At 43.7% G+C, this 16339-nt stretch overlaps 1 protein-coding gene across 2 annotated transcripts in view; it reads right to left on the bottom strand.

Moving 5' to 3' along the window:
• Positions 1-16339, bottom strand: part of WDR36 (WD repeat domain 36) — a 580433-nt gene that overhangs the window by 269303 nt on the left and 294791 nt on the right. For both annotated transcript variants that reach the window (XM_085632587.1, XM_085632588.1), the window contains exon 14: positions 2409-2574. In XM_085632587.1, the coding sequence (XP_085488713.1) occupies positions 2409-2574 (166 nt within the window). The remainder of the gene's footprint in view (positions 1-2408; positions 2575-16339) is intronic.

The raw sequence follows: 16339 nt of genomic DNA, 5'->3' as shown, positions 1-16339 counted from the left end.
GAACTTGAAATCAGTTTATTCACACTTATGCGTAACCTACAGCTACGACACTTTTTTAAAAACATTATTCAACCCCAAGATCGGTACGAAGACAAGCTACTCAAAGGTCTATAAACCAAAAGTACTTTTCAAGCCTCTATCAGTCACAAGAGCCTCGATTCCTTCGGGAATCTCGTAAAGCAAGACATCAACAAATTTAACTTCAGAAAATCATCTACACTGAAGAACCTAACCTCTAAAGAGCGGAACATCATAAAAAATCTAGCCAACAACCAAGCCATAATTTGTCAAATAGCAGATAAAGGCGGCGCCCTTGTTGTAATGGATTCTGACTTTTAAAATACAGAAGTCAACAAACACGTTAATGACACAGAAACCTACAGTAAACTGTCATTCAACCCCACAGAACAATTCCAAAAATTTCTCAACAATATTTTGATCAAGGCCACAGAACAAGGAATCATCAATGAAAAAAATCAAAAAATACTTAACGCAGACACATCCTAGAACACCGACTTCACACATGCTTCCAAAAGTGCATAAGTACCTTAGGAATCCACCCTTCCGCCCAATCGTCTCCACCAAAGGAAGCATTCATGAACCAGTGGGAAAGTTTCTAGACACACATCTACAGCAATTTGTCGTCAAGATGAATACCTATATCCGAGATACAACAGACTTCCTAAACAAAATTAACCAAATCCAATTACCGGAAGATGAAGAAATCTGGATGTGTACAATTGAAGTCAAATCACACTATACCTCTATACCACACAACTTAGGCATAGAAGAAACACTCCTACATTCACAACTAGACCATGATTTTCAAGTATTTTTAATGGAATTACTCAATTTCACTCTATATCAAAGTTATTTTGAATGGAATGGAGAATACTATTTGCAACTCACCGGTACATCAATGGGCAACTGTGCAGCACCTTCGTATGCGAATATTTTTATGCATACATTTGAGAACAAATTCATTCTATCCCTTGACATCTGGAAAAAACATGCCATCATATTTTTACGCTACATTGATGACATCTTTGTACTATGGAAAGGTGTGGACCCTCGTTAAATACATATATGTTTCCATTTTTTGTTTAGATTTCCCCTGATGAAGGACTCAGTAAGAGTCCGAAATGCATTGGGATGTTTGAAATAATTATTGTCAAACACGAAGACTGAGAATTGAAAATTGCGAATTGAATGAATAAAATTTCATCGCTATATGAGTGAATAAATGATCATTTGAACTTCATTCAAAACGTTTAGAAGACTTTCTTTACATCTTGACAACCATGTGAAAATCACACTTCAGTGATCCTTTTTAAGTTGCGCCCAGGGGGACATTCTCTAAATCTAGAGAACGCTTCAAATATAGTTATTCATTAAACACTCCCTGATCAGAGAGTGAGACCTCCGTGGCACACTACAACTTTTTTTCTAAATTTCAAAAACCACATAGCAGTGCGTGTTCAATCTCTTTCATTTTATCATGGTGTCTCTAGGCCATATTAAGAGAGATATATCGGAGCATGATCCAGGAAACTGCCACCCAACATGTAAAAGGTCCGAAAATCAGAACTGAGAAATCCGTAAGAGTTAGGCTAAATTTCCTTTTTCTATGTATTCTAAAGAGAGGCAGGTGACAGAATGCGCCTGACAAACTGATCTGGAGGACATCTCCAGCAGAGTAAAAATCTGAAATTATTAAATATTCTTAGAATTTCGGGATTGATTAGCTCCCACATGCGAGTGGAATTTAACACAGTCTGCTCAGCTGCCCAACTTTCACACAGATCACTACTGCTAGATGGAAGACAATAGTGACAATGTTGCAATAGTCAAATATTTTGGATGTCTATCGTCCTGCTGCTTGATATAAAACACACCACTTGTGTTTCATTGAGATCTTGAACAACTTCCCTTCAAGACCATTTCAGCTCTGGTACGTGAAGGGTCTGGCCAAGGCATGTATACAAAGAGGTGTTTGTAATAGATAACACAACAGAAGGCTGAAGTAACCAGGTGGATTCCCATGGCAGAAAAATCGACCTTTAATCCTCAATGATGGAGACATAAACATTCCAAAATAAAATCAAATGAGATAAGACCCTGATTGAGGACTCTTGTGATATAGTAAGAATGTAGATGATGGGGCCTTATGTATCAAAATGGCTTTGCAAATCTGTGCACCAGTGTTCAATGGCAGGTTGAGAAAAGTGAAATAACACCAAGGAGAAACATTTGCGTCAAGCACACAAGCAATTTCTTATAGAAATTTGGCTTTTGTTTGAAACCTAACATGCAATATATATGAGGTTCTAGTAATAGCAAGGCTCTGCGTGATATGTGTTTTCACTTCAACTAAGCAAGGGCTCACTGTGCATGTTCTATTTTCTTACCTGTCTCTGTGGAGAAGAATAACAGAAGGTGGTGAACTAAGTTCAGTGATGTGTACTAAATCTTTCGTCTTGAACTTCCAGCATTTAATGAGTCCATCACTACCAGCTGTGACAGTCAACTGGTTTAAGCCATCCACAGCTATACCTCTCACTGCACCCTTGTGAGCTTAGCCAGCGAAAAGGAAAAAAATGGAAAACATGGCACGTTCTTAATGAGCACTTAAAAAATACAATAAATATTTCACAAGGAATGTAAAGACCACATACATAGTATATTATTTTTTTTAATCAGGCAAACATGTTGCAACCTAATCATTACAGATCTAATTACACCAATATAAAAGAACCTGGTGTTGGGTAAGTCAGTTCCATTAACAGCAAGTCAAACATTTCAACTTTAAAATCTGTAAAATGAATATTTGTGCACCCACACACTTATGACTTAGAAATTAAGCTTATGTTTCCTTTTTAAATGTGTGTGCGCTCCTTAAATTAGGATTGAACATTTAATCAGCTGGGCCTTACCTTTCGCAAGGCAGTTACAACTGACTTGCACAAATTTGTTGTATATTTCGTATAATCACGGTACTTTTTTCTTAGCTCGCTGCCAAAACGCTCTTTAAGCTAAGTTTTACAGTGATGTAGATTAGAATTGGCAATAGTGACTCTAGATGTGATTCAGCTGAGACTTACAAAGGATATAGATTTTTTTGATTTGCTAGTACGGAGCTGATCGACAAAGCTTATGGAAATTATCTGACACTTGTGTTATCTAGCTCACGTGCTTATTTCAGATTTTATGCAGAACGGTCACAGAAGTGGTCCAAGTTATTGAAGATGATCAAAAACACAGCATTTGCCTTTTGAAACCCCTTAGGAATATTTGTTCTGCGCTACAGAAAATACTGCTGAATGGAATTATGGAAATTTTGAGATGAAGGCAAATCTTTTCTGTAGCTTTGTGTAAATAGTCATTGAACTATTGCTACCCATGAATGTGGTGCTCCAGAGATACTGCTTGGCTTAAAATTCCTGACACACTCAGGCAGGCGTATCGTTTAACCCCTTCGACGCGCATGACGGAACGGTTCCGTCATGCACGTTGGTTGGGCTGTGCTTATGACGGAACCGTTCCGTCATGGCCCCGCCCGCGCTCAGAACCTTCAGCGTGGCGCGGAAATCCGCGCCGCGCTGAAGGGGTTAAGGAGGCAGTCTTTATTATTTGGAACCAATATGTGTTGACTCTACACACTATACAGTTAATGGATGTATTGGAAACAAACTTCTCTTCCTGTGCAGGTTCTCTTGCTGCTATTATCTATGCTGTTTACTGGCCTCTGTTTAAATAAATCCTCTCCAGTGTTAGAAATTTCATCTCCTACATCACATTCTTCGTCTCTAAGACCTGGAGACCACAATAGGATTATATCAGATATTGATGGCCAGGGGGCAGGTGGTCTGTCTATTAGGACCCGTCCATTCAAATAAAGCCAAGCTGTTGCCAGTTAACCAATGCATCCTTCGAGAATTTACTGGAGCTATTAATGGGGTTCTTTTCCTATTCTGGAATTCCGCTGGCCTGAAATCTAAAATCTTCCTTCCTGACTGGAATTCTTTCATTGAGCTGTATAACATCCGTTTGTTTCAAGAAACCTGGAGTGTGGAACCTGTTTTCAAACTTGCTTACTTGAATTATTTGTATTCCTGCTATCTGTAGACCAGGGGGCTGGCCGTCTGGGGGTCTTAGATTCTGAGGTAGAATGCTTTAGAAGTAAAGTCCAATTGCTTAACATCGATTCCCCAGACATTCTGGCTATTCACCTCGTGGCTGGAAGAGAGAGGCTAATGGATATCAATATATTTAATATATATTCCAGAGGTGTTCGGGTGGATTAAGATCTCACACTATCACAGTTTTGGAGGAATTCCTGTCAGCCCGCAGTCTTAACCCAGGTTTGATTTGAATACCACGTTTGAGCCTTTAGATAATGACTCTTGCAATGTAGGTAAGGAGGATGAGATATGGGGTATACCAAAGCTTGATGTTCCCCCAATTATCGTGGTGGAGGGCGGCTGCTCTACCATTTAAAGCACAAACGTTGAATTTTGGCTTGATAGCCAATGGCAGAGCCCTATCTGATAGACAGGGTGCTGGCACGAGTAATGACGCACTCCACTCTAGTCAACTTTATTATATCCTTTTAGACCTCAGTCTTTGGTCATCTCTCATTGATATGTCTGTTATAAATAGGATTGAGAGTGATTATGATCCATTGAGTCTCTCTTTGAATTCTCTTAGCACCAAACTAAGACCCGATTGTTTGTCTACAGTCGTAACTCGGAATGTGATACCAACGACTGACATGCAACAGCTCAAATGGTCCCAGGTCGTTGAGTCACCGTTGATCTTAGATCAAAGAAGTATGGATCTAAAGGATTCTGGGACCGATTTAAGTCTTTTGGCCTCTACGTCATTAGGTAGTTTTATGACCATGATTGCTCTGCATAAGGTGTTTTTTGAGAAAATATTGACATATTTTGTGGCTCTTTGCACTAACTATGGAAAGAAATCCCTCAAAGCGCACAAGTGGTTTAACATTGAATGCAGACGTTTTCGTAGAGCTCTTGGATGGTGTGAGAAAGTGCCCTCTTTCTTACATGGTATGCCCCCACTTTTTGCTGAATTGCTGATGTTCTTTGACTGAGTGTGCCCTGAGCTCCGGCTAATCAGGTACCCAGGGCCTATGTTCCTTCCCTAAAACTGCATTAAAGCCTAAACCCAATTGGCATCTATGGCCACATGTCAGCCCCTGATAAAGGGTACCACAGGTACCCAGGGCACTGTGACCAGAGAAGGCCTCTAAGGGCTGCAGCACTTACTGTGTCACCCTTAGAGGCCCTGTACCCTGACACACACACACACTGCCCTTGCAGGCTGCGTGTCTTGGTGCAGAACAAAGTGAAGAGTCGACATGGCACACATCCCGGTGTGCCATGCCCATAAACCACTGCCCTGGCATACATCAGTCACCCCTCTAGCTGGGTGCCCTATGCCAGTGGTGAGGGTACAGGTGCATGAGCCCTGTACCCTTACAGTGCCCAAGTCCAATCCTGGGCACTGTAAGTGCAGTGCTGCCATTAAGAGTATATGGTGCTGGGAGTTTGTCATTACGGACTCCACAACACCATAATGGCTACACTGAAGACTGGGAAGTTTGGCATCAAACTTCTCAGCACATTAAACCCACACTGATGCCAGTGTGGGATTTAATGTAAAATGTAGAGATGCCCCCTGAAAGTCGACTAACTTCTAGTGACCTGACTGAGTGTCTGCCTAGGCTGCCACCACCAGACATGTTTCTGGACCCCTGGGTCAAGAGCTGCTGCTCTCAGGGGCTTGAAACAATGCACATCCTGGGACGAGGTGCCAAGTTCCTCCCCCAGGATGGGCAGGGTTCACGAAGGAGAAGCTTCAAAGGCATGCCGCCTTTGTGAACCTCTCCAGATCAATTGCTGCTTTCGGCAACTGGTCCCCACTGGTAATACCCCCCACTTTGGGCGGGAGAACCTCCGGGAAAAACAAGTGAGGAAGAGAGGTGTACCCACCTCTGCCAACTCCACACCTCAGGTGGGGGAGGCGAGTTGAAGCACAACTTCGAGTCCCCGCCATCTTGAGGATGGGGGGACTCAGCTAACCAGGCACAAGCTCCTGCCCCCCTCCCACTGGAGAGTGGCAGAATAGGGGGTGTATCCACCCTAGGGAAGGGACCCAGTGGTCCCTGCCCTTTACCTACCTGTAATGCCCCTAAAGTTAGTATTTATCAGGCACCCTGAATCCTGCTTCCGCAGATCCAGACAAGAAAGAAGATAAGAAGGACTGAAGAGCCGTGCAGAGCTAACAAGAGGATGACGCCCACTGACTTGGCCCCAGCCCTACCGGCCTGTCTCCACCTCGAACCTGCTCCTGCGAAATCCTGGTGTGTCCTGCAGCCAGCAACCTCAAGAACCCCGGAGGACCTGCTTGCCTTCACTTCTAAAGACTGCATCTCCCGTGAACACCGGATTTGTTCAAACTGCAGCTTCTGGTGCCAGCCAGAGCCCGTGAAACCAGCCCACTCTGCACCCGTCGAACCCGGCCCAAGCTTGTGTGGAAAATCACCACGAGGTGGTCACCCTGGCGATCCTGACCCGAGATCCGGCGACCCCTGACCTGCCTCAAGCCTCCAGCCAATGCCTGCAGCGTAAATCCAGAAGGCCCCCCTAACCACGACCAGGAGCTGGTAAGAAGATCCGACACCAAAAGGCACCCCTGCACCCGACGCCCCACGGCCTTGTGTGCCCAAACCAACGGTGCCTAGCTAACCCTTAACTTCCCAACTTACCTCCTCAAGATGTGGTCCCACCCAGAAGTCCTTCGTCTCCCTGCCTGCAGTGCTTTTGCAAACCGGAGGTTCTCCGTAGAAAACAGGATGCCCGACGTCAAAACAGCACTCTGCACCCGGCCGTCCCAGTGCCATTGAGGGTGCACCTTTTGTGTTACTTTGTTTCCCCATTTGCCCTGACCTTAACCCTAAGAGCTTTGCTCCCACTACCCAGTGGCCTGCTTGCCAGCATCCACCAACCCCATTGGATAACATTGGGCCTCAACACTCTGCAGCCGGCCGCCATAGTGCCGCTGAGGGTGCGACAACAGTGCATCACTGACCCTGGGGGACCCCTGAGTCTAACCTCAGAACCTTAACTCCCACAGCCGATTACTTACCTGAGAACCGTTAACCTGTTTTCCCTCCAGAGGATGACATTGACACTTTTTCTCCAAAAAGTTTCTAAGTGTGGAGTTTTGAAATCTAAAAATATTCTTTAAAAATTGCACAAATAACGAAAACGTGTTTATTTACCTGTTTGCAGGATCTGTCTCAGTGCTGAATCTAGGTATCCAGCACTGAGTTAGAAAAGTAATGTGAAAAGTAACTTGCCTGCAATTTACTGGAAAAGCCTATTAATTTCAATGTACTGCTCCACAAAGTGTCTCAATGTGGAGTTTTGAAAACTGAAAATATTCTTTAAAAATCGCACGAATAACCAAAATGTATTTACTTACCTGTTTGCAGGAAATGTCCCAGTGCTGAATCTAGGTATCCAGCACTGAGTTAGAAAAGTAACGTAAACAGTAACTTACCTGTAAATTACAGAAAAAGCCAATTCATTTCAATGTACTGCATTTGCTAAGTGTTGCATACTACTGCTCCCCTGTAAATCAAACAAAGTACAATTTCTATTGCATTTTCAAGCTGTTCTATATCCAATAACTTATTACTGAAAAGTATTTAATGCTTACCAGTGCCAGGCTTGCTTGGTTCTAAAAATAAACAACAGTATATTTTTATACCAAAACAATTGGCCTAGAATTCAGTTCTTGAGTGTGTGAATCCATTTGATGACTGAGTGTGTACATCAAATGCTTAACACTGTGCTCTGAGCCTCTGAGCCTTACTGTTCGACCACTCTACCACAAAAAGAGAGTAAGGTGCCATCTAACTTTAACCTCTGCCTACCTCTGGGGACACTTGGACTCTTTACACACTATGCCTCATTTTGGTGTAGTATATATAGAGCCAGTTTCTTACATTGGTGGATCAGCGGTGGGATACACAACTTGCATTTGTTGGACTACTTGGTTACCACCTGATCACACAACAGAACTCTTAAATTGCCTTTAGAATTCAGATTTTTCAAACTGGCATTTTTTACCAAAATACTAAAAGTCTTGTTAGGGCCTTGCTTAAGTCCAAAAAAACAGAACCCAGCTATTAGTGAAGATAACCATAATGGCATAGAGGACATGGTTGAGGAGCTTGACCTCACCCCTTACCTTCACTTGTCTTTTCAGGAAGTAAGGTCTCTATGCAGAATAAAAAACATAGCAATGGGCCCACATCCAACCAAACAAAGGCTTCAGGAGCTATTGGCTGAGTATGCAAAGGCCCACTCTTCTGAAAATGGTGATGACCAAGCAGAACAGGAAGGAGGAGAGGAGGATGGAGATAAGTACCCACCTCTATCACTTCCTAAGTAAGACAGGGTCCCTGTACCCTTACTTCCAAGAGTTAACCTCTGAGGACCTAGAGGCCACACAGGTGGTTCAGGTCCTGGTGAGGACATGGAGGGCAGCCTCAATGGGAGGACAGCCTTTTAGCAAGGCTGGCCAAAAGATTGTATCTAGAGTCCAGACTCCTGGCTCAAGAAAAAGAAAGAAAGGAGATGGGTTTAGCACCCATCAATGGTGGCAGCAATCCAAATAATAAGGACAACGAGCAATCTTATGATCCTAAAATCCCCAAAGGGATTGCCCCTAAATTTGAGGAGGGTGATGACATCACTAAATGGTTCACAGCCTTTGAGAGGGCTTGTGACATGAGAAAGGTGAAGAAACCTCTTTGGGGGGCACTCCTGTGGGAACTGTTCTCTGGTAACTGCAGAGACAGACTCCCGACCCTCTCTGGGCCAGATGCTGGGTCTTATGACCTCATGAAGAGAACTCTGATTGAAGGATTTGGACTCACACCTGAGGAGTACAGAATTAGATTCAGGGGGGCTCACAAAACCCAGAACCAGTCCTGGATTGATTTTGTAGACTACTCAGTAAAGACACTAGATTGTTGGTGAACTGGACACAATGTGCATGACTTTACTGGATTTTACAATTTGTTTATGAAGAAACATTTTAAGTAATTGCACGAATGAAAAGTTACATCAGCATTTGGGAGACCTATGTCCAATTTCTCCCCAAGAATTGGGAAAGAAGGCAGACCACTGGGTCACGACTAGAGTGACCAAGACAACCACTGGGGGTGACCAAAAGAAGGGGGGTCACAAAACCTCCCCAGGGGAAAGGTGGTGAGAATCCCCAAGATAAAAAGTCTGAGTCTTCTAAAGGGCCCTAAAAACTTGCACGGGGGTGGGTCCAAAAACACTTCCTATACTCCACAGTCCTATAGGGGGAAGAACTTTGATCTTGCAAAGGCCTGGTGTAACAACTGTAAGAAGTTGGGACACTTAACTGGAGACAAGGCTTGCCCTAGCAAGAAGGCCCCTAGTCCTACAACTACAGCTACTCCTGGTGTAGCCAGTCTCCAGATGGGATCAACAGTGTGCCCAGAGCAAATCAGGTTGCACACTGAAGCATTTCTAGTTTCAGAGGGGGAAGTTGAGTTTGCCACTGTAGCTGTGTGGCCACCCAACTTAAAGAAATACTTGCAATACCCTTGGATTAATTGAACTAGGATAGTGGCTCTGAGGGATACAGGCGCCATTGTCACTATGGAGAGAGACACACTGGTTTTCCCCTGAGAAATATTTGATTGGGCGTACTTACCCAGTCACCAATGCTGACAGTGTTACCACTAATCATGCAATGGCTATGATGACATTAGACTGGGGGGGGGGGGGGGGGGCGTTAGAGGGGGTTACTGGCCTGAAACAAAGGTTCTATCCAACTTTAACCTCTGCCTACCTCTGGGGACACTTGAAATCTATACACACTATACCTCATTTTGGAGTAGTATATATAGAGGCAGTTTCTTACAGATGGGCACTAAGAGCTAAGGATGTGGGAGAAATATCGCGAGGCCAGCAAGAGATACAAAAGTGCCCAGTTTAAGGCTAAGAAGGCTTGGAATGAAAGTAGATGGCAGGACCTTAAATAGGCCTGCTCTCATAAGGACTCCACTATGTTTTGGGCCCTTGTTAAACGAGGGAAGGATGTACTTGTGGATCCTGTGCATACTAATACAGCTCCGCAATCCTGGATTAAGCACTTTTCTAGTCTTATATTCTGGTAGTTTCATCGAATGAACTGAGAAGGGAGACAGAGGCAAGTGAAGATTTTATTGACATAAAGGATCCGTTCTTTACCATGAGTGATGTTATGTCAGCCTTACTGCTATAACCAGAGGTAGAGCACCTGGTTTGGACGGCACACCGGATGACATTTTTTTTGTATGAAATAGATACATGAGCGTAATACATCCTATTGTTGGCAAATGCAAACTTAGGTGGCGCCCCGATCCCAGATTTAAAGAATGGAGCTGAGATCATCCCATTATTCAAAAAGGGGGATAGATCCATCCCTGCGAATTACAGGCCGATTAGTTTGATGCACTGTATACAGAAGATTTTTGCTCAATTGATTTTAAGCAAAATCGAGATATGGGTTGAGGAAAAGGCCATCATTTCCCCCCTATCAGGCGGATTTCCGGAAGAAGGTGTCTACAATTGATCAAATCTTCCATTTCCTTTTACTTTATCGGAAAACTGTGACAGTCGGCGGAGAAACACTATGTTGCCTTCATCGATCTGAAGCCAACCTTTGATCTGGTCCTGCATGACCAGCTATGGCAAGTCTTGAATAGCCTGAGTCTTCCCGAGAAACTTCTGCTACTCCTGACTCGTTTCCATGAGGGAAACTTTGTGCTGTTCCGCTGGGGTTCTTAAGGACAGGTGGCAGACCGTTTCTCTATCACAAAGGGTGTTCATCTGGGGTGTGTGCTGGCACCAACTCTATTTTCCCTTCTCTTAATGATGTTGTCTCCTACCTGTCCTTCCTCCATACTGACGCTCCATCTCAGGCGGGTATCAAGACACCGATCCTTCTCTTCACGGATGATACCTTATTGATTTCCAAAACCACCGAGTGGTTTGCAACATGCATTAGATTGTTTTTTGGAGTTTTACTCCCTTCGAGGTTCGGAAATAAATTGTGCGAAGACAAAGATAATGTTCTTCAATAAGCACAGATCTTTCAAAGGGAAACTTGAATTAGGGGGCGAGCCAATCGATAGTGTAGAGATTTTTAGCTATTTGGGATTTACTATTTCCTCGAACCTTTCAAGGAAACTCCAGCTGGATCCACTAACTCTTAAGCACAGACAAATATTAGGAGCTAAAGTCCCATGCTCCTATTTTGCGGATCTACGATGCCAAAGCCATTGGTGCCTGTTTTTATGGCTTAGAGCTATGGGGTTTTTCAGATCTTTTCTCGCGGAGATCAGATAATCGTTTTTTGGGGACTTTGGTTAATTTACCGCAAATAACCCCCCTTAAACCTTTGCTGTTGGACATGGGACAACAACCATTGGCCGATAGAGCCAAATTGTGGCCTTTGTTCTTCTGCAGGAGGCTGTGGTTTCAGCCCAAGCTGGCATATTATGGTGATGCATTAAGGGATGTGATGACTGCAGCTAAATTCTGTAAAATCCCATGGCTAAGATAGGTTCACAAGTTTCTTGTAGCCATTGGTATTGGGGATTATTGGCTTAATCCACTTCTAAGTCCGCCTCTAACATCAAGGTTGTTCAAGGTCCATTATGGGCAGTGGGTAGAAGAAAATGCAGTTAGATAGAGTATTGGTCACTCACTGATTGGAGGCTTTAATGATTTTAAATACACATTCTATCTGGAACCATACCAGGATTTAATTACTGTACCTTTGGACAGGAAATTATATTTTTAATTTAGGACAGGTAAACTGCCTCTTAAGACGTTCACTGCTAGATTGTACCCTGACAAAGATGATGTTTGTCCAATATGTAATGCTGCCCCTGAATCTGTTGGTCACGTTATCTTTGCCTGCTTTAGATATGGCGGCATTCGCCGCTCATGGATTAAAGCCATATGCAGGCTGATGGGGACTCCCAGTAGCCAACCTGTCCTCAGGATGCTGAGATCGTATCCGAATCAGGCACTTGCATGTGCTGTTGCCAAGTGTCTGGGTAAAATGTTGGTTATTTGCACAAAGGTAATAATAAGTGCTGCTTGACCAGACTGACATCTTTTTATCTGTTTAAGCAGTTATTACATCAGTTGTCCATGTCCATTTATTGTGAATATATATGTGGTGATAACCCTTATACCCCTTGGATCCCAAAGGAACTTGCTACTATTAATTTTATTTGTTCTGTTGTATGTAAATAGAGAATGTAGCTGTCTAATCAATTTCCTAAACTCTTAACTGTTTTCAATGATGATAGTTTGTAATGTATAGCTCTTACTTTATTTTATATTCTTTTATCATGCTCTATAGAAGTTGCATTTTATGAGCAATTTTGTATCTGTTAAATGCTCTCATGAATTGTATTGACGAATAAAGCAGTGATTGATTATTTACAGACTGTAGTTTTATATGGAAAGTTTTGGTGTTGCACCACCACTATGAATTTAGCTGTCAGCCTGTTTATTTAAACTTTTCTCCAGCATTTCATTGATCAACTGCTCCCAGACGAATGTGGTGCACCAGAGATACTGCTTCGCAGAAAATTCCTGACACACTCAGGCAGGCTTGCCGTTTAAGGAGGAGGTCTTTATTATTTGGAACCAACATGTGTTGGCTCTACACACCATACATTTAACGGACGTATTGGAAACAAAATTCCCTTCCTGTGCAATTTCTTGAGCCAGTTTGTTTCGTAGGTTTGGAAGATGATGAATAAGTTACTCTAAGTTACTCCATTTTCTCTAACTGGTGGCAGTCTTAACAGCTAAGGAGTCCTTGCAATCTGGTAACCCGCTGGGTCATTGCAGCTCATTATGCTACTCTTTACCCAACTCCCACAATCTTTTTGGTTTCTTATCTAAGAGTAGACTTTAGGACTGTCTTGAGCACTGGAAGGTACTGGTTGGACAGTCTCCAGAAGGAAGTATTCCTCTACCAAGTGCATAGCGAATCCATGTTGTACTGCCATTTCTGTATGACTGCCTGATATGCTTATGTGTTATCTGGGAGGAGCTGACTTTGTTATTACACCGTGCATCACCTTGTTCTGCAATTGGTGGTGTTTTATTTTGCACCTTCTCTTCTGAGCTGGTGTCATGTGTTGGTTATGAGCTACAGCCCTTAGGAGTTCATTTAGATTTTGTAATCTGTTGCAAAATGTTTGATCTCCTCAAATTGACTCTTCAAACGTTGGCTTGAATTTCTTTTACTAGCAGCTGCAGCTGGCTTTCAGGCTGGGCAACAATATGAACTGTGCCTGGGTGAATATGGATGCTTCATTGTTTATTTGCAATTGTAAATTGTATTTAAATAGCATGGACTACCCCAGGCGAGGGGTTCAACAGCTTCGAGACAAGCAGCACTCTACTCTGGTTAGAGGTAAATAGGCAGTAGATTAGTAATATGACCTCCATTTTCTTAGTAGGATTAGTTGTGTTAAGTTTGTGCTCAAGATTCCATGCATTTACTCTAGTGTTTTAAGAAGGGATAGATTAACTGAAATGGATTAGTAAAGGAAAGATGTCAGAGATTGAGGGCCAGATGTACGACGGTTTTTGCAGGCGCTAACGGTTTTGCACATGCAAAAACCAATACGGGTATGTACCGTACCAAAATAGCAAGTCGCAATTTATTTGCAACTCGCTATTTTGGAATTGCGAGTCGCTATTAGCAAGGAGGATTCCCTTCCTAATAGCGAGTGCAACCCCATGTACAAATGTTTTGCGACCGCAATTGCGGTCGGAAAACACTCGCAAATTTCCACCCTCTTCAAGAGGGTGGTAATGGGGGTCGCAAAAGGGAAGGGGTCCCTAGGGGATCCCTTCCCCTTTGCAAACGCAGGCTAAAGGAATATGCTACTTACCAGTATGTATCTGTTCTTGGCATGTAGAACTGCAGATCTACACACTATGCATAGATCGCCATCTGGTGTTGGCCCTGGATATTTGCAATTGTTTTTGTCTTGGAAAGTCTTTGGAAGTCACAAGGTAGGTGACTCCTCCTTTGGATCATAGTGCGCATGGGCATCGGCTCCATCCTCAGATTTTTTTACGCCAGCAGGGTAACGATGGAGTTTTGTAAGAAACAGGAAAGATACCCATGTATGCTGTATCTAAATAAAATAATACTGGAACAGATAAAGGTAGCCGGGGAGGCGGGTGGGAGTGTGTAGATATGCAGCTCTACATGCCAAGAACAGATGCATACTGGTAAGTAGCATATTCCGTTTGAGGCATATGAGCTGCAGATAACACACTATGCATAGATTGTATAGCAGTATCCCGTCCTAGCGGCAACCACCAGTATCTGTTGCAGTAGTTTGAAATAGTGTTTTGAGTACAGCTTGGCCCACACTAGCCTGTTGTTTAGTTTGTACATCTACACAATAGTGTTTTGTGAATGTGTGCGGTGTAGACCATGTAGCTGCTTTGCAGATATCGTCTAAGGGAATGTTCCCTAAAAATGCCATTGAAGCCCCTATCTTTCGTGTAGAGTGGGCTTTAGGAGGAACAGATAATGTACGTTTTGCTTTGTGGTAGCAAATTTGTATGCATTTGACAATCCACCTAGCTATCCCAGATTTGGTTCTGGGTTAAGAGGCGTGGAGAGAAGTGTCATTTTTGGTACGGAACTACGGAGAGTTCCAGCAATGTGGTGTAACATGGTTGTCTGGCCCAAGTTGGAGCAACTAGGATGAGCGTTAAGGAGCGTTGCTGTAGTTTGCGCACCACTAGTGGAATGAGTGGGAGAAGCGGAAAAGCGTACGCAAATCTGCCTGACCAATTCATCCATATCGCATTGCCTTTGGACAATGGGTGAGGATACCACTCGTGGGTTTGTTGTGTTTGTTGTGTTTGATGGCTCAACAGATCGGCTATTGTATTTTGGACTCCTGGGACATGTTGGGCAAGGAGAAAAATGTTCTGAGGTATAGCCCACCTCCATATGCTCTGTGCCAGCTGAGAGAGCTGCAGAGAGTGTGTCCCGCCTTATTTTTGTATACAATACATGGCTGTGATGTTGTCCGTGCAGACTTGGACAGCTTTGCCTGATATGTGTTTTTGAAAATGCTTTTAAGGCTAGGAATATGGCTAGTAACTCCAGGTGGTTGCTGTGGAGTAACTTTTGTAGAGGTGTCCACCTGCCCTGCATGGTGTGATGTAGTAGGTGAGCTCCCCAGCCGGAGAGCGATGCGTCCGCCGTCATAACTATTTGAGGAATCGGCTCTAGGAACGGTCGCCTTTTGGAAAGGTTCTTGGTGTTCCACCACTGCAGAGAGCGATGGGTACGATCGTCTACCAACACCAGATCTGTTAGCTGACCTTGAGCCTGGTTCCATTGGCGTGCTAAGCACTCTTGGAGAGGACGCATCTGGAGTCTTGCATGAGGCACTATGAATATGCAAGAGGCCATCATCCCTATGAGTTGTATGAACACTCGAGCTGGAAGAGAGTATTGCGGTTGGAATTTGGTGAGAAGAGCTTGTATGCTTGCTATCCTGGCGGGACTGGGATAGGCTAGCGCCCTTGAGGAGTCTATTGTGGCACCGAGGTATTGTTGCATGTGGGACGGTTGCAGCTGGGACTTGCCGTGGTTTATTGTGAACCCCAGGTCGTTAAGTTGTTGAATAGTGGCGTGAGTGTGTTGTACACACTGATTGCATGAGCTGGCTTTTATGAGCCAGTCGTCTAGATATGGGAAGACGTGTATGTGCTGTCTTCTTAGGTGTGCTGCCACCACCAATAGGCACTTGGTAAACACTCTTGGTGCTGTGGCGACTCCGAATGGGAGTACTTTGAATTGATGGTGCTGACCGTCCACTACGAATCTGAGATATTTTCTGTGAGTGTTGTGAATGGGAATGTGGAAATAGGCATCCTTGAGGTCTAGGGTAGCAAGGAAGTCGCCCTGTGAAAGCAGAGGAAGGACCTGCTGAAGTGTGACCATGTGGAAATGGTCTGAGTATATGTATAGGTTTAGGGGTCTGAGGTCTAGAATAGGCCTGAGAGAGCCGTCCTTTTTTGGTATGAGAAAATAGAGGGAGTAAACTCCCTTGTTTTGTTGGTGATGGGGAACTGGTTCTATTGCACTTTTTTGTAGGAGGGAGATTACCTCCTGCTTTAGCAGTAACAGATGTTCTTGTGACATTGGACGCTGTTTG

Source organism: Triturus cristatus, chromosome 2_1 (assembly GCF_964204655.1).
Source record: "Triturus cristatus chromosome 2_1, aTriCri1.1, whole genome shotgun sequence".
In the NCBI taxonomy this organism is placed as follows: domain Eukaryota; kingdom Metazoa; phylum Chordata; class Amphibia; order Caudata; family Salamandridae; genus Triturus; species Triturus cristatus.
Note: the sequence above shows the minus strand (reverse complement) of the source record. Positions and strands in the feature narration are given on the sequence as shown.